General features: G+C 37.6%; 1 protein-coding gene across 2 annotated transcripts in view; it reads right to left on the bottom strand.

Annotated features, from left to right (window-relative positions):
• PRR16 (proline rich 16) overlaps positions 1–18,754 on the bottom strand; it is a 412,708-nt gene extending 393,954 nt beyond the window's left edge. Inside the window, exon 1 of one of the 2 annotated variants that reach the window (XM_063454122.1) lies at positions 18,201–18,754. In XM_063454122.1, coding sequence (XP_063310192.1) covers positions 18,201–18,344 — 144 coding nt within the window. In that variant the 5' untranslated portion in view covers positions 18,345–18,754. Of the gene's footprint in view, positions 1–18,104 lie in introns of both variants that reach the window. The other variant, XM_063454123.1, reaches the window with a different exon arrangement.
• Positions 18,755–19,653: the final 899 nt, after the last annotated feature.

The following is a 19,653-nucleotide window of genomic DNA, read 5'->3' as shown; positions in this document are numbered from 1 at the left end:
ATTATCTTCCCATATGTTCCAAAGGTGTTTTAGATGGTCCACAGTATTTTCTAACGCTAGGTACAGAACCTCCTTGAGAGATGGAATAGTGCGTGACTTGCAGTACCTAGGTATAGTTGATGTAGCGGCTATCAGGATGTGGCCTACCATGTTCTTATCGATTTTATTGGTGGTGTTAGAACATTTTTACAATAAACCCAATTTTGGTGATAATACTGTAATTGATGGGTCAGTGTTCTTAACTAATAAATTGGTATCTTGCCACAAGGCTATTTAAACTAATTTCAGGTTTTTATCAGTACCCTGTCATGGTTTCTACTAACTGGTAATCAGAGAGTGTGTTTATTTTGCATTTCTGTTTGGCATTTTGACCATTGCATCCTCTTGACTATTCCATTGTTACATAGTTATTGAAAAAAGTAAGGCTTTATTGATACATAATCAAGAGGTCAAGAAGCAGCTGAACTAAACAGTTTTGATCAAGATGGATTGGTTCACTATAAAGAACATTGTATCTGATATTACAAATGTCTTACAGTTCTACAGCTATTTTAAGAGTTTTAACTTTACATTTGTAAGTCATTTATATAGAGATCTAAAATGCTCACCATATCAATGAAAGGACTGTGCTTGCGAGTGTATATTGAGCAATATTGTGTAAAAAGTAAACTTTCATATAGAATATCTATTGTTGGAAATATAGCTTACACAATGCATACCTTTCAGTTCTTATGGAACAATGTACACATGCTCTGCCACTTAAAGCAGTGTTTGGATTTTGTTTCGTTTTGGTTTTTATTGAAAGAATTTTGCATAGTTCAATACAAAGTACAAAACATGTTTCCACAGATGCACTTTCTAAAATAGATAACAGAGTATATTCGAACAGCTGACTTTTGTTGTAAGTCATTGACATAACACTTGTATAGCAATGTGGAGAGGTTATCCAGTGTAACGGAGAGATACAGTAACCTGCTAATGAGTTATAACAAAGTTTTTGTGGTACAAAATAATAAAAAGACTTGTTGCTATGCATAGACCAACACTAGAATGTCAAGTTAGAATATTCGAAACAGAAAATCAGTGAAGAGAAGAGAAAAGAAAAGCAATAGCATGGTTCTTGTAGATAATACAGCGTTACATCACAAGTGTTTAATTCAAAGAAAAAGAATAAAGTCATAATAAATAATAAATACAGTAAGCATATTATTCATGTTAAGGACATTATCAGTGCATGTTATTATTATTAGTGCGCGAGAGGAGCTGATAAATGTGGAGGACCTCCACTTGCCAGGTATCACAGTTTTTAGAGCCATCATTAAAAAGAATAATTAAAAGTATTTATATGTGGCTTGGGATATGGTTGTTAGCAGGATTTGAAATACAAGAGCCTCTGGGGAGTATGGCACTCCTATTCCAGTTATCACTTTAACCCCTTAAGGACCAAACTTCTGGAATAAAAGGGAATCATGACATGTCACACATGTCATGTGTCCTTAAGGGGTTAAGCAATGCCCCCCACTAATTTCCAAAATCATTGTACTCTAGCAAAATACCACCATATATGATCCTATGCCATTTCTAGCATGTGGATGGTTGTGAAGGTAAGAACATAATTAAATCATATGATGCTACGTACCAATGAGAAACCAACTTGCAGCTGGCCTCCTGAAGTGGTACACTAGAGTGTGAATGATATATTACCTAAAAGACTCTCTTCCAATCTTCTTTGGAAAAGGAAAGATAATTTTATCTGTGCAAAATAAGTGAGTTTATTTTGGAAATGTGATTGCAATAATTTGTAACAGAATGAGGTTATTGTGATTTTTTTTTCCTGGTAAGGTACAACTTTTTAAATAGCGTATCTTCCCTACAGGGAACCCAAATGAGGAAGATTAATAAGGAAGTACCTAATTTTGAAACATTGAAAGGTTTTTATACCTGTCAATGCGTTGGATCCTTTTAGTTCTGAGAGGGTGGTTAATGTCCCAGTTTTGAGAAAATTGATTAGTATTGGAGATGTTGGAGACCTTGAGGTATGTTAAATAACACTGAATACTCCCTACTAGGAAATGAGGTGCTGGATATAATGGTGAAGGTGATGGTGAGATATCTTTCATATGGACAATCTTGTGCCATACCTGTATTGTGGCTGATTTGATAGTAAGCTCTGTATAATGGGTATATTTAGGTGGGATTGTTATTTGGGACTAAAGAAATCCATAGTTTAAAAGGTGGATGTTTTATCCAAACAAAAATTCTTCCCATATGTATTGCATATTAATAATATAGGATGTTGGGCAGTCCAAGTCCTTCTAATTGTTTTGTCCATGATAGATTGTGAAATGCAATGCATGTATTTTTTTCCCCTGCCCCATAAAACTTGTAAACAAAAGTTTTCTTAAAATAAAGGATCATGGTAAATGAATGGGTAATGTACTGAGCAGATATAGGAGTCTTGGGAGAATATTTATAGTGATGAATAGTTTACTCTTCCCATCCAGTGAAATTGTGGGAGATTCCAGGTTTTGAGATGTATTCATATGGTTTAGATCAGTTTTGGTTTGCAGCGTAAAAGATCTCGGGCAGCAACGGTGATATATACTCCTAGATATTTGATGCTAGTGGTGGCACAATTGAAGGGGATATCCATTTTTAAATGAGGTATTTTATATTGTGGAACTGAGAGATTAAATAGCTCACTTTTCTCTAAGTTCACTTTGAAATTAGATAGTGAACTACCGTATTTATCGGCGTATAACACGCACTTTTTTCCCCTGAAAATAGGGGGAAAATCGTGGGTGCGTGTTATACGTCGTTATCCTATAATTACTTACCTGTCTTGAAGCGCTGGCCGGTGTTCAGCGCGCACCGCGGTACTGGAACTTCAATTTCAGGTTCCGGTTTCCGGCGGGACTGAAAGGAAGTGTGCACACTATTGTGTGCACACTTCCTTTCAGTCCCGCCGGAAACCGGAACCTGAAATTGAAGTTCCTGTACCGCGGTGCGCGCTGAACACCAGCCAGCATTTCAAGACAGGTAAGTAATTATGGGACAAGGGGAAAGGGGGAGAATACTATGGGAGGGGAAGGGGGGGGGAGAATACTATGGGAGGGGAAGGGGGGGGCAATACTATGGGAGGGGAAGGGGGGGGCAATACTATGGGAGGGGAAGGGGGGGGCAATACTATGGGAGGGGAAGGGGGGACAATACTATGGGAGGGGAAGGGGGGGACAATACTATGGGAGGGGAAGGGGGGGACAATACTATGGGAGGGGAAGGGGGGACAATACTATGGGAGGGGAAGGGGGGACAATACTATGGGAGGGGAAGGGGGGAGAATACTATGGGAGAGGAAGGGGGAGAATACTATGGGAGAGGAAGGGGGAGAATACTATGGAAAGAGGGGGAGAATACTGTGGAAAGGGGGGACACTATGGGATGAGAGGGGGGACACTATGGGAGGGGGTGGAGAATACTATGGTGGGGGGGGGGAGAATACTATGGAAAGGGGGTAGAATACTATGGGATGAGGGGGGGAAATTTCCTTCTAAAAATGAGGTGCGTGTTATACGCCGGTGCGTGTTATACGCCGATAAATACAGTATATAGTGATCGTTAGGCCATGAGAGGGGGTTATAAAGAAGAGGGTTTTTATTAAAGTGAAGAGGAGATCATCAGTGAAAGCTGACACTTTAAATTATGTCATTTTACCTTCTCTTTCTGTTTCTTCCTGATTGCTTGAAGAAATGGTTCTAGCACCAGTATAAATAGACTTGTGCTATTACTTATTGGGAACGAACAAAAAAGTTAGTCATTTACTTCCGATTTCATCATACGTGGAGAATAAACCCTGGTTTACATCAATCAACAGGTGTAGTCCATTGTTTTCAGTTTTGTTTACTCAATTATTAGAACTTTACCCAAAAATAACTCTTGATACTCCTCCCTAATATTTACCCCTTCAAAATCTTTTTGTAGCTAACCCACAATGTTTCACTCATTACATCATGTCATGGGACAGTAATCATATTTGGGAGCTAACCGACAATTGTTAAAGATCTGGGATTACATAAGCAATTGTAGTTCTTTTTTTTATTTATTTTTTAAATCTAATTAATTAAAAATGGTTATATACACCAATGTCTCAACACCATAACTGGGAAAAACCTAGACCTACAATCTCTTTAATTTTTTTTTTTTTACATTTATTTTTGCTTTTTAACTGGAACTGGAGTGCAATTTTACTCTTTACGTTTTCTTACTTTCTGTTCCTCAGCATTCCTTTTATAAGAGACTGCAGGAAGTGAGGAGTGCCAACTAAGGTCAGCATCACGACAGACACTGCTGTTAGTAGTTTATGGACTATATATATATATATGGCAAGTTCTTTGCACAGCAGTCAGAATCATTTACTAACTTTACCAGTAGATGGTTTTCAACACAGAACAAAAGGTGGCTAGCGATTTAAAGATGTTTCACGTTTTAAAACATAGCTAGGTGAGCAGATCAGTCATTATTTGGGAATTATGTATTGTTGTTTTATTTTTCTTCAGTACTTTTCTAATAAGCAAAGGACTGTCTAGATGGTTCAGAAAAAACAGTAATTTCTACTAACGATGAAATAAAAGGAAACTGACATATACTGTAATTTCTCTTGCCTGTATGACTCTTAGTAGTTGGGAAACACAGAGAAAAGAAGATAGATAGCTGACTTTCAAAATGTAAGTTTTAAAAATCTCAAAATCAGTCAAATTTTATCTTTTTTCGTGTTTGTAATTTACATGTTGGTTCTCAAAGCACCACAACTTACAATTTACAATCTAGTAAACATACTTCAAAATCTTCTTTTTAGGGCTGAATCCTGATTCATTGGAATAGCATTTGTCAGCTTTAAAGTATTTATTGGCCATCTGAGGACGCTCATGTCACCTCAGACAACAAAATATGGACCACACCATCTGGCAAGCGTCTGTGCACTGAATTTAAGGAGAATATATAAGCCTTGTATTCTAACACATTTGTTGTGTGAAAGGAACAGTGGAAACAAAACAGTCAGTTTTGGTTGCTATTACCGTTTGTTTACAAGACCTACAACACCCTTCTGCACACAGGTTTATAGGATATCTTCAGCTCTTCTATCACGTTCTAGATTGTAAGCAACATATTGTTCCTGTAACAGTTTGAAATTGCCTCACTTGTTGAATCCCCCCTTTATAATATACTAAAGAGCTGTGTAATAAGTTGGCACTATATATGAGAGCTTTGTAGCAAATGAGCACATGGTTAGTGGAACTTAACTACATGTCACAATCATAAAAACAAATGAGCTACTTGAGCAAGTTTATTCTATTCTTTAACCTACTAGTGATTACTTTAACATTTCCAATTAGAAAATGTGCGTTATACATTAAACTCAAAAGGAGACCCAGGACTAAATGAGAGATCTCGGCAATTTCCTGGTCTCCATAGACATCGCTGCAAAAGGAGAATATTTTTACTCAAAAAGATGGACTTTGACATGTAACGTTTAATAGTGTTTTTTCCCCCAATAATTTATAGCTCTATAAAAAGGTCAGTAACAGCCTAGACTGTCCTTTTAATGAATAATATGACCATAACGAGCAAAAGTTTGTAAATGTGGCTCATTATTTAGCATGGCCCAAACAAAAACCTGTAGGGAGAATAGATCATATCACCACACAGGAAATGTACTATTCGTATATAGCAGCATACAATGGAATAAAAAATGCAAATACATTTTTACAGTGTGGATTTTCGTTTGTATTATAATGTTATTTTTGTTTCTTCCATAGCAGTTATTTAGTGCTAACCTACATTCAGTTTAATGATCTTATTCAATTTATGTACGTAATATGCATAATCCTTGTACCCTTTCTTCTCAATGTTTAATATTTTAATACATCATCAAGTTAAGCTGTATTTGGGCATTAGAATTAACTATACCTTTCTTTGTTTTGGATAGTCAAGTCATTATTAAACTGTTGTTTGTTTTTTTCTTTTCCTGTGATCTATACGCCCTACAAAATATTTTTCTTTTTTTGTTTTTAATAAATTGAATAGGTAGACAAAAAGCATACATCGAAAAATCGAAATATTAAGCATTCGCACACAAAATATTTAAAATACAAGAGTGGAACATGTGTTCAAAGAACTGCAAATACATAAACTGGAAAAAAAACAAATATATATATATACACATACATATATATATTCCACACACTGGAATGCCACCAAACTTTTTTTCTATTGAAGTTTTTAAATATTTTTGTTGTTCATGTTGATTGTGGCCTGTGGAATGTTGGTTCACTCCTCTTCAATGGCTGTGCGAAGTTGCTGGATATTGGCAGGACCTGGAACACGATGTCGTATCCGCCGATCCAGAGCATCCCAAACATGCTCAATGGGTGACATGTCAGGTGAGTATGCTGGCCATGCAAGAACTGGGATGTTTTCAGCTTCCAGGAATTGTGTACAGATCCTTGCAACCCAGGGCTGTGCATTATCATGCTGCAACATGAGGTGATGGACGTGGATGAATGGCACAACAATGGGCCTCAGGATCTTGTCACGGTATTTGCTGTGCATTCAAAATGCCATCAATAAAATGCACCTGTGTTCATTGTCCATAACATACGCCTGCCCATACCATTACCCCACCACCACGGGCCACTCTATACACAATGTTGACATCAGTAAACCGCTCACCCACACCACGCCATACACGCTGTCTGCCATTTGCCCTGTATAGTGAAAACCGGGATTCATCCATGAAGAGAACACCTCTCCAAAGTGCCAGATGCTCTTGAATGTGAGCATTTGCACACTCAAGTCGGTTACGATGATGAACTGCAGTCAGGTCAAGACCCAGATGAGGACGACGAGCATGCAGATGAGCTTCCCTGAGATGGTTTCTGACAATTTGTTCAGAAATTCTTTCGTTATGCAAATCGATTGTTGCAGCAACTGTCCGGGTGGATGGTCTCAGACAATCTTGGAGGTGAAGATGCTGGATGTGGAGGTCCTGGGCTGGTGTGGTTACATGTGGTCTGCGGTTGTGAGGCCAGTTGGATGTACTGCCAACTTTTCTGAAACGCCTTTGAACATTTAATTCATGGGCAACAGCTCTAGTGGACATTCCTGCAGTCAGCATGCCAACTGGATGCTTCGTCAAAACTTGCGACATCTGGGGCATTGTGCTGTGTGATAAAACTGCATATTTTAAAGTGGCCTTTTATTGTGGCCAGCTTAAGGCACACCTTTGCAATACTCATGCTCTCTAATCAGTATCTTGATATGCCACACCTGTGAGGTGGATGGATTATCTCAGCAAAGGATCAGTACTAACACGATTTAGACAGATTTGTAAACAATTTTTGAGAGAAATAGGCCTTTTGTGTACATAGAAAAAAGTCTTAGATCTCTGAGTTCAGCTCATGAAAAATAGGGGCAAAAACAAAAGATCGATAGATAATTAATGATATAAAATGTTCAAAACATTTTATAATACTGTGGGAGATGCTCTCAGGGTATAATGAGATGCAAAATATGTATCACATGTTTTATTAGACTTGATTGTCTTTTGGGAAAACTGTAGGACACTAAGTTTAAATGCCTATGACAACATGGTAGATGCAGGTGAAACAAGGACCAAAAATTACTGCAAAAAAGAGAATGAGCATTTATGTATTGCAAGAAAGTATACGAAGAAACGGCAGAAGTAAAAGATTTAAAAACAAAAAAAGAAGAAGCAGCAGAAACCACAATAGAATTACTTTTAGTTTGTGGGTTTTACATGTCTAGTGTGTCAGATAGTTCAAAACTAATAGAAATGTACAGTTCTTTTTAAATGTTTCACAGATCTCAATCCATACGTCCACAGTCAATTTTTTTTTGTCTATTTAAGATTGCCATTCTGCACAAAATGGTTTAACACTTAGGTCTGGATTTGGCATGAGAAACATTACGCTGTTACTTAAAAGATTTTATTTAAGAAGCCATGGGTCAGAAAATGACATGGTCCGATAAATGTATAGCCCAGTTCCACCCCATATCATTGTATCACCAACACCAGTTCCACCCCTTATTGTATCCACTACACTGTCTTTTCTTTACCGAAGCACTACCCAGTATTCCTGAATTGTATAAAGATAAAAAGAGGCCAACAATGAAAATAGGTAGAGCTATTGGAATGAATACTGCATTATGTCTGAACCTCAGAATCATACACACATTGCTGCTGGGCTTCCTCTAATGTCTGAAAAACAGTTAATCAAATGACTGCTGAATAGACTTGTGCATTGAAAGGAAATTTGTTTTGGCTGAATCATTTTTCTGAAAATATTTGAATTTTGACCGTATGTCGATTCGGCTTAGCAGATTTTGGGTAACAAATAACTGATTTGGTAACCAAATTAGTTGAACCAAAAGGATGTGAAAATAGGCCAAACAGTAAATGCATACAAAATACAATTGTTGTTGTTGTTAATATCTTTTTATCGAAAGGGTGCGAGTTACAGACAAACAGCAGCTGTTTGTACAGCTGTGACAACCAAAAGCATACAGTAAGAATGTAGCCGAGGCAAAAGCATAGCCCATTTTTTTGTATGTACAAATACATGTCAGGAAAGGGAGCTTTCAGGTGCATATCGGTCATAGACATTAGCATAAACATAAATAAGCATGAAGCTATATATGACAACCAAATTTCACTCTCACCAACAGAGAATGATGACAAGGTGACTATGTACTGAAAAGCTTGTTTCCTTTTAGATGGAAGAAATAGTCAACTTAAGTAACTTCCCCCTGTGAAAGCATAAAGAGACAGCAGTTGGCCGTGTGATGATAGTGCTAGCATGGGATCTAAGAGGCTACCAAATAGAATATGTTTAGGGCAGTATATTTGGTATCTGCTATATCGTTTGGTGCAAAGCATGCTAGGGGAAGTGTAAGATGCATTTGGTAGATATAATAACCTCTAACCTAGGGGGTTCATGGGGTGGGGGGATAGCAGAAGTGGGGGTTTAATTCTCCTAGCGGAAGGCTTTAGAGCTGGCATTTACAGATTCAGTAACACTTATCTGAGTGTGGTAAGCAAACTAAACAAAAATAATAACACTAAAATAACATAGAAACAATAATATGCGTAGAGGCTCAAGTCACCACATCGAATGCTCAAACACCTCTAGGAATAAATGGCGTCATACAGCCTGGGTCCCAGACATGCTGAGTGGGTGAAGATGCTGGACGTGGAATGGTGTGCAAGAGTCCCAAGGCTTGGGGAAAAGGGGCAGCTTAAGCCACGGAAGACAGCCACAGAGTGGAGCTGATCCTGATTATGGTGAGAGATCGCAGTGTCGACCATCTGTAGGCCACACCTGCATTCCACAGTATATTAGTGGAAAAAGGCTCACAGAAAGTATAAACCAAAAGCTGATACATGTGCGCTCCAAATAGATATCACCACCAATCTTAATCTACACTCCAGCAGTGAACGGAAAAGACAAATAGTATCAAGTATAATGTAGTAGATATAAAATAAACCAGTGGGTTATATAAAAACCACCAAATCTATTAGCATATAATAATGAATCTCATCAAATATTCTCAAACCACAATATACCATATAGAAATAGCTATTGATTAAAACTATAGACTACTATTTAAAATTGGGTCATATCAAAAGTGTGCATCAAAAATACATCATAAGTGGACATGATTTATCTGCAATTAAAATACATAAGATAATGTGCAATAACAATGAAACACAAAAACAATAAAAATGACAAACATAAATTGACACAACGTATCCAGACAAAATTCTATAGAACCGTGTGGGGCCCCTACACTGGTAGTAGTCCGTGTCCCAATTAAAACACAAAATAGTTTGATGTCATGAATAATGAAAATATGTTAAATCAGTACACAAAATCTAAAATAATGATCAAGGAATATCCGTGGGGCAGGGAGCTCTAACACCCACCAAACGTCTAGGTATCAACTAAGGGTGCTGCACTGGAACTGGCCCCAGTAGTTCATACTATTTGTCTTTTCCGTTCACTGCTGGAGTGTAGATTAAAGGATCATTATAGGGTCAGGAACACAAACATGTATTACTGACCATATAGTGTTAACACCACCATCTATCCCCCCTGGGCCCCTCATGCCTCCATAAATATATCCAAACCTTACTGTATTCAAGCCTGAAGCTGTAACTCTGCATGCTGTTAGACTCAGAAAAACAAGCAGTCTGTTGACATCATTAGAAGTGGTAGCCTGATCCAATCTCAGTGCTTCCCCATAGGATTGGCTGAGACTGACAAAGAGGCAGATCAGGGGCAGAGCCAGCACAATTCAAACACAGCCCTGGCCAATCAGCATCTCCTCATAGAGATACATTGAATCAATGAATCTCTATGAGGAAAGTTCAGTGTCTGCATGCAGAGGGAGGAGATACTGAATGTTTGGATGCATTTTAGGCAGCCATGACCCAGGAAGGATCTCTGACAGCCATCTGAGGAGTGGCCAGTGAAGTTATCACTAGGCTGTAATGTAAACACTGCATTTTCTCTGAAAAGACTGTTTACAGCAAAAAGCCTGAAGGTAATGATTCTACCCACCAGAACAAATTCAATAAGCTGTAGTTCTGGTTATTATAGTGTCCCTATAGTGTCACATAAAGGGCTCAGAGACCTTTTTTTATTACAGTGTGTTTATGTACAAATCGTGGAAGAAGGCAAGGTGAGCAAATTAAAAGCTATAGGGGGTCCTAACCCGCACAGATGTGAGGATGCATTTTTTATCAGTGAGCAATTGGCACCTTATAATCCTGGAAACCAGAGGAGGAGGCCTATGAATATTTAGGGATCCTAAAAAAATAATAATCCATAAATCTCAACCTTTTTAGCTTAGACAGGAGGCAGTAGCTTTGCAAAGAAATGTCTGTGGTAGTGTGGCAGTTCAGATGAAACAATATTGTCAGGGATACCCCTGATCTTGAGGTTGTCCCGTCTGCTGCGATCATCCAGTAGGTCAAGTTTCAGTGCCAGGTTAGCATGGGACAATTGTACGTGATGTAGTTCTTCTTTCATGCCATTTACTTCATGTCTCAAGTCTAATGTGTCTTCTTCAGACGCTTGAATGTGAACAGTTACTGCTTGAACTTCAGTTTTGACAAGGTCTATGTCAGCTGAGAACATCTGCTTAACCCCTTAAGGACCAAACTTCTGGAATAAAAGGGAATCATGACGTGTCACACATGTCATGTGTCCTTAAGGGGTTAATATTGTGCAGAAGTTCCTGAATGTCTTGCTTGGTTTCTGATGACTGTGCCTCAGTGTTTGTCATGGCATCAGAAGTGGTATTGTGGGCTTGTGAATCTATGGGCTACTAAGAGTTTGCACTGGCGCATGTGGAGCCTGTCTCAGGATCTGGCATGGCCACCAATTGGTGGGCCACCTTGTGTCCTTCTTGACCCCAGAATGGCAGTCAGATTAATCCTTGGATCAAGCAGTTATTACCCTACATTGAAAGATTATATCCTTGAATATTCTGTTTTTGCAAGTATGCATCTAGTAGCTGTTTTAACATCTGTATGGACTCTGATAAAACCACTTCTTCAGGCAGAGAATTCCACATCCTTATTGTTCTTACAGTAAAAAAAAACCTTATTATATTATATTATATATATATATATATATATATATAATTATATATGTATAGATGCTATTTCACTGCTTATTTGTTTATTTCCCCTCTACTGCTCACTTTACACTCTGTGAATCAACATTAAGTGACTGTCCCCTTGCCACCAATCATAATTGTCTCCTAATAATCATTGGGATGCCATGGTAGAATACAGAATCACAAATCAAAACAACATGCTCTGCCAATGCACGTTTGGTTTGTTATTCGGCCACAGTTTGGCTTGGAGTTCAGGAATTTACCCAATGGACCATAATTTGGATGAATTATCGTTTAGAATGCAATAACTCTCCAAGACTACTGCCGTAGTTCCCGGGTTTTTTATTAACGTAGACACACAAAGACTGGTCTACCCTGACTGGAGTCATAGAAAGCATATATCCAATCAATATGAAGCAGTATCTTCAACAACAAAACACTCCAGTTAGTGCACTATGATATTGTTCATAGGACATACAAGGGTTATATCGAGAAAGAAATTTAGGTTTTACCTATATTTTACATCTTAAGTTAAGATACGTGTGTAATCCGACGACTCAAAGGCAGGACACAGTTCTAAAAATATATATAGCAAACACAAACAACTTCCAATCTTCCAATCTTGAATTCTGCATTTAGTTCTATATAATGCTTATGTTATACAATTAAGTTACATGTTATATGTGAAGATTGTTATTAAATGTAAATGAATATTTATTTCAATGTAGTTGATTCTTTAACAAGTAAACCCAGCAGTAGATACCATGTGAGATGAATAAAAAGGAAGATATCCCAATCTCCCATGTTATGGAGAGGCCCGTATGCCTGTGTGACACTACAGATCGAAAGAGCAGTAACCATGGAAACCCACAATGTTTGCATTAGGTTCATGCAGCTGTATTCCACTAGTATTCTGCATGGAATATCATTGTGCAAACTCAAAAACTGCACCTTAGAGTGAGAAATAGCTCTAAACACCACTAAATATACAATCCAAAAAAATAAGGTGTGCTATACCTTTAAAACACTTAGTATGTGTAAAACCTAAAATATAATTACATATGATATACCAATATTATAAAGTGCATGTGCAATATCCAACACGTGAAAATATAAGTCCAAAAAGGAGATAACAACTTACAGATAGTAGCTGCAGAACGCAACAATGGCGCTGGTTACCCCTCGGGGTGATATACAAAGCAAACACAAGAAAAGAAACATAGGGTAGTATGCAATAAATATATAAAGTAGAATAAGGAAAAATAACACTCACAATGGTAGAGCAGTGAAAGTCTGCTCTAACTATGCTGGCATAAGTCCTCTTATCTCAGGATTTAGAGACCTTTTAGAATCAGGACCGCAACTGGATCCTTTAGCAGGGATGTTTTAGCCGCGAGGCAAACAAGGCATTTGCCTTGGGCGGCATTTTCCAGGGGGCGGCAAAAAAACGCCGCCCCCAAATGCCCAGGGTAAGTTTCTTGTTAGCCTTGGCTAGGGCAGCACAAAACCAGGATACACCACTGTCCTTCAGGAATACTTTATTTATAAGTATACATATAAAAATCACTCAAAGTGATACAGCTCTTGTTGCCCGTGCAGGAGATATTCGCAAAACAAAACGGAGTGAGAACATGGCCATACGTGGTGCTGTTCTGAGAAATTTTAGGTGACATAATCATAACAATTTATGTAACTAAAATAGGCTGATTTCTAAGCACATTGTTTTGTAGTGTACTATTGCTGTGGAGCTCCGTTATACACTCAGGCATACCAACATGGAGCTCCTAGGAAAGAGGGATAGTTAGATAGAAAAGGGGGGCAGAGGGATTTGGACACTGAATAGCAGCTGTCCTTCCTAAATAAGGGCACTTCGGAGGTATGTAACAATATTTAATCAGCAGCAATGTATGTTTCCCAACACTGTAATATATGTATATACATATTAGCAATGTACTATATTTGATCCTCCAAGTCCCACAACATTATACACATACATTAAACAAGAAGAAATTAGGGAGCAGTCATGTGTTCTTTCTTTATGTGTCAAAAGAGCTGTTTGCCCTGTTCCATAGGCCCATTGAACATCCATGTGCAGTATTAAAGCACCTTAACAATTGTTCAATTTCCACTGAAAGATCTCTGCACATAAAACCCAACCTCAGTTTCAATTAATGGAATGGGTGCATTGAGAAATCACTGTATTTACACCTAGATATAGGAAAATTATATAAAAAAAAATGTAACTGAAACACATTACCAAGCTATTCCGGTTGCATCGAGCCACAAAGAAAGCGTAGAAACAAAATAGAATGTTGTCAGTGCTCTATATAATGTATGCCAACATACCGCTTTACATAAAAAGCTTTGTTAACAAAAACATTAAATAAAAATTAAAAAATATATCTTTATCATTACATTAGAATATTGGTAGAAAAAAAAAATTTTCACCAGTTAAAAAAAAAACAAAACATTTTTTAACCAGTTATGCCTCAGGGTTTTGAAAAAGTTTGAGACACTTCTTGTAACTAAAGGGTTACCATTATTGTATGCATATTTCTACGACAGGAAGTGACAACAAGTGTGAATGATAAAGAGTAGAACCAAACATTGGAGATCCCCTGTGTTTGTACATTAAAGGGACCCCTATTGCTTAATGTACAACAAAAATATAAAGACCTTTTTCTGGTAGACCTTACTAATTTTTGTCACTGAAGCAGAAAACAAAAGTGAAGTCTTTGCTATAGAAGCACACACTTATCCTTCTTTCTGAAAATTAAAAATGTAAAACAGCATCTGCTCGTAAAAGTGGCGCAGAATTTCAGAAGCCTAATGATACCTGATGCCTACACTTCCTGAACCCATCCGTTTGACACTGTCCACAATATCTTGGACAGAATGCAAAAAAAGATGGCCTGTCACTGGATGAAGGACACTTCACAGAAGATGTGGGAATCGATCATCACGTCTATCAACATCACTACTACAGTCTAGCCAAGGATTACCCAGGAACTTGGCCAGACATTATGATTAGTAGACCTTCTGCAGTTTCACTTATAGCTCAGCCATCTGTTGTTCAGACCGCTGGCATTTAAAGCGTTAAACCTTCACTGATATAGGACCTGTGCAAGGATTCTCCATACCACTGTCCTCATAAAATAGAGCAATACAGAGAGCAGCGCAACATAATTATGGGCATACTTAACAATTTTAATATTTCAGTTGAATTGTTTTTTTTTTCCTTGCACAGCGAAATAGGCAGAATAAAAGATTTTATTAGCAATCAGTTCAGTAATATGCAGTATGGGCAGTTCAATTATTAAACAATTTCAAAAATTGAACAGGGCTATTACTAAGGCACTGAATTTAACAATTATCTGTTCCTTAAAACGGTGTTCACTCTGCCAGCTACCTAATACACAGCATGGTGCATTAATTCATCATACAACTTTTGTATACGATCTACGGTCCTCCTATTGCCATATAAATGTTGTTTTCCTGCAACTCCCTAATTCTGTAAAAAGCCATAAACTTGCACAACAGTATGGGAGTTGTATTATTAGCAATACCCTGCAGTAGAAATCCTACCGTATATTCTTGGACTTCTAACACTTCTTCCTACGGATGGGTAGCACGTTAAAAATGATGGCCTGTAGTATGCATCATCTGTTACTGTATGCTGCATGGGGAAAATTAACGAATGTATGCAGTTTCTCTGGGATGTCTACTTAATTAATGAGTTTATGTTTTTTGTGAAGTATATGAATCGTGCATACAGAAAATTTTCATATGCTCTACCCTTGAAAGTGTAGACTATCCTACTAGGGTGGGCACAGTTTCACACCACTGATCATCAGGATATGTTAGTTTGAGTTTAAATGTTGTATCAGTTGAGTTGAACAGACACAAACAAAAACCAATACAATTATGTTATGCGGCTTCTCTACAACAAGCCAAGTGTTTTACATACATGTTTATTTTATTTCAAAGTATAGCTACAAAAAAAAAAAAAAAAAAATGGAATGAAAGATTAGTAAACCAATCTGCCTTCCAGTTGCTGTAATTAAATACTGCCAGGCAGTGCTTTTAATCTGCTCTCAAAGTGATTCCTCAATAAGCAACAAAATAGGTTGTATCAGGATATCCTGTTAAAGCTTTTAAAAACAGAAAAGTGATTTAGTAGGAGGAAAAAAAAAACATTTTAATTGAATTATTTGCCACTGGCATTAAAACACGGGACACAAACCCTTAATCAGCAAGCGCTTTCAGTAAGAGTAAAACACAAAAATTAGAGACAATTAATACTGATTGCAAAAAAAACTAAAAATTACAATGTGCATGATTTATGCTTTACCATTCATGATATGTTATGTCATTAATAATAAAATACTTAAATCAAGCGGAAAATTCACATTGTGTGACTAATCGATGAGAAAGAGAGAAACTATTAATCTGTCATTTCAGTTTCTTGTCTGATGTAATCCTATATTGTCAGGTTCAGTTGCATCTAACACATATATATATATATATATATATATATATATACACACACACACACACACACACACACACACACACACACACACACAGTGTTTTTAGAAGAGACAGACAACGCTCTAGTTCTTTATTTACAGAATTAGTTTAGCTCATTTCAAAGCTCTACCACCATCAAAGGGTTCAATTCCAAAACATAACTGTCAAATAACAAACCTGTTGCAGGCAGCCCACATAGAGAAACTAAAAGCGGAATATAATAAAAGCATGTCTTATATAAATGGGAAACACAAGATTACAAGGTGAAGTACAGCATCTTTGTACTAGAATTTCAATATATCTAATCCAGCCATCTGTCCACCAGTTGTGTTGCAAAATTATGATTTGGAGAAGTGCTTTAAAAAAAAAAAAAAAAAAAAAATGTTTGCTGCATTTAATTTATCTCCTGTTGACATTATCCTGTGAGATACATTATGTCTCCTGCTGAAGCAGAAGGAATGTGACACTTGCCATTGGCAAAAGAAGCATATTTTCCCTAAATGTGCTCAAGACAGAGGATTTTGATCTATTCATTTTAATCATGCCATCCAAATATTAAGAGGAAATGTATTATTTATTTAAGCACTTACATAATTACTTTTGCAAACCACTGGCACTAATCTACAAATGGAATGGTCCCAGGCTTGATCTTATAATATATATTAATACAGAGGCTGAATTCTTTTTAAGAGAGTGGTTTAGTGACACTGTCTTTGAAGCACACAATCAGTTCCTTCACTTAACATTGTTGCAAGCTACAAAAACCCATTCATGTCTATGCAAATGTCAGTATGGTTTATGACTAATGCTATTGCGCCAGTTCAGTTGATTAAATAATTAAAATGCTAATAATGTCTAGCAATTCTATATATTTGTTCACATGCTTTAAAACCATCGTACAGAGGGGAATATAGAGATTGCCTGTCTAACCATCCTAAAATGTTCTTTTTTGTCTCCCTATTATTACAGGTAAAAGGAATCTCACAAGGCAGATCTATGTAAGAGTATTTGAATATATCATTAACCTTTTCATTCCCAGATGTGTGTTGATCCATTTTGGCAAGCAAATGTTCAGATCACGTGTTCCCCTAAAGTGTTAATTACAGCACAGCCCTTGCATGGATTATTTTAATTCAGGACATTGTAAATCTCTCTAAGCTGAGAAAGGTGCTTTCAATGATACATAGGCAATGTTGTGAGAGGCAGAAGTCACTACTGATGTTCATTCACCCTGTGAGTGCTACTAGTGGGTGTACAACACGGTATTGGCAATCGTAGGACTGAAAGAATGGAATTCTGAAACAGCTAACCTTTATAAATAAAAAAATGCAAGATAAAAAGTCCGAAAGCCGGAAGATACATCACACAACCATAGTTTTGAGACAGGATTTGCACTGACTCCTCACTATATGATGCTCTTTAATTCCCAGAAATACATATTTTTAAACCAAGCGAGCCCAAAAAACTTGGATCAATAAATATAAACTCCACTAAACATCCCCTAAGATTCCAGGACAATTCACTGATATCCATTGAAAAAAAAAAAAAGCAGCAATCTATAGACCCCCTCCCCATCATTCACAAGCTGCATGCATCATAATTCACTCCAGAGGAACACAACCAAATATACAGCACAGTCAGTACAGAACTGAGATGTGCATTTCATCCAGCACACACAAACTACATGGGCAAGAAGGGCAGCTCGTTTAACTACTACATCCCCAGCTGTTATATTGACATCTGCAACTGAATGGATCCCATCCATTCACACACACACACACACTCTCTCTCTCTCTCTCTCTCTCCAACCTGGAACAATGACATTTTCTTACATACAGCGTGTTTCTCTCCACTACAGACAGGATGGTTACCTATTGCTTAGGGTTTGGTAGTTGAGCAGGACTTTCAGACAACCTCCTATCCACTGCAATGTAAAGCTTTCTCCCGCTTGTCTTCGGAGTCCTTACCTCCTTAAGTTCCTTAGCTACATCCTTCAGATCTCCCAGTACTAACTCCAAATCATCCACAATAATCTTGATCTGTTCTTTCACCTTGGCTTTCGAGGCATTCCCCTCTGTTGGCGAGGATGTCCCCTTAGACTTGGCTGACATGCTGCAATCCAACTCAAGGGAGCTTTAAAAGAGGGTGATTGTCCCCATCCCTCTGTGAGACGCTCATTCTCCCCATTTTCCTGCTCAGATCTCCCTCTGTCTCCTCTCCCTGTTTGCACGGTTCCATCAACTCCAACACAACTGCTCAGGGAATGGGCTGCAGACTAGTGGCCAGCCATCCCTGCGTCACTGTGCTTTGCTAAATCAAGGGAGGGAAAAGTGCAAAAAGCCCTGAAGTTCTCAGATGTCACAAGACACCTCTTTTGGAGACACCTAAATGTATCCTTTGACTTTATATTGCTAAGAGTGACACTGACAGTGATTAAGTCCTCTGCTCCAGCGTCTACACAGCCCTTCCTATCACCCAGCTATTGCTACTTGCAGCTTGATACACAGTCTCACTGTTCTAAGACTATGTTCCTGCATTACCGTATTCCTCCATCTAATGCAGCACTAGCAGTGTTACACATTACCAAGGGGACCAGTGATAACAGGAATGTTTTTTTTTTTTTTGTTTTTTTTACATCTCTCTCTCTCTGTGACTTGCATAAAACACAGGAGATGATAATTTATATGCGCTGCACGAAATATATGTAGACCACGTGACAAAAAGCAGGATATGATAAGCTTATTTATTGCCATGCCAATAAATCACTATATGACCCCTTTAAATAATTTAACTCACTTGATGTTTTATAAATGGTTGTCTGCAGAGCAGTCTTCTATTCCCTGACGGTTTGTCATGATTCCTCAGCATAGGTAGGGACGTGTAGTTCCCTTTTATCATCTTCTATGGGAGATAGAAGTAGGTGGTGAAGTTGTCAGAATAAATTCCCTAGGGAGGATAAAAAAGTGATGGGTCAGAAAAAAAAAATACATCCGATTTTGTGCTTTGGTATTCAAAAAAGGGGAATGAATAAATGACATTTCATAGAGGCTATCTATTTTTTTCTTATTTTCTGCCTACAGCTCTAGGGCTTTCTATATTTATTGTTCCACATTCATCAGGTTCAAATTAAATCAATACTGAAACACAGCAACATTCTTGCTTTTTAAGTTAAGACGTGGAAACAACCCATTTATGTGCCAAACAAGAAATACTGCTCAGTATAAGATTTAAATGGATAATGCCTGCTTTGCTTTGCACTTATTGCCATCTTAATGGTTCTTCTAACCAATCAAATATCTTTGGCAGAACTCCATTATTGTATCTGATTTGTTGATGTGGGATAAAGAAAGATAAACAAAGAAGAAAAAATAATGCATCAAGTGGAATACTTTTAACAATTTGAGTTCCAAATGGAAACAT

This window comes from Pelobates fuscus, chromosome 5 (genome assembly GCF_036172605.1).
Source record: "Pelobates fuscus isolate aPelFus1 chromosome 5, aPelFus1.pri, whole genome shotgun sequence".
NCBI classification, from domain to species: domain Eukaryota; kingdom Metazoa; phylum Chordata; class Amphibia; order Anura; family Pelobatidae; genus Pelobates; species Pelobates fuscus.
The sequence above is the reverse complement of the archived record's forward strand: the minus strand, read 5'-3'. Positions and strand labels throughout refer to the sequence as shown.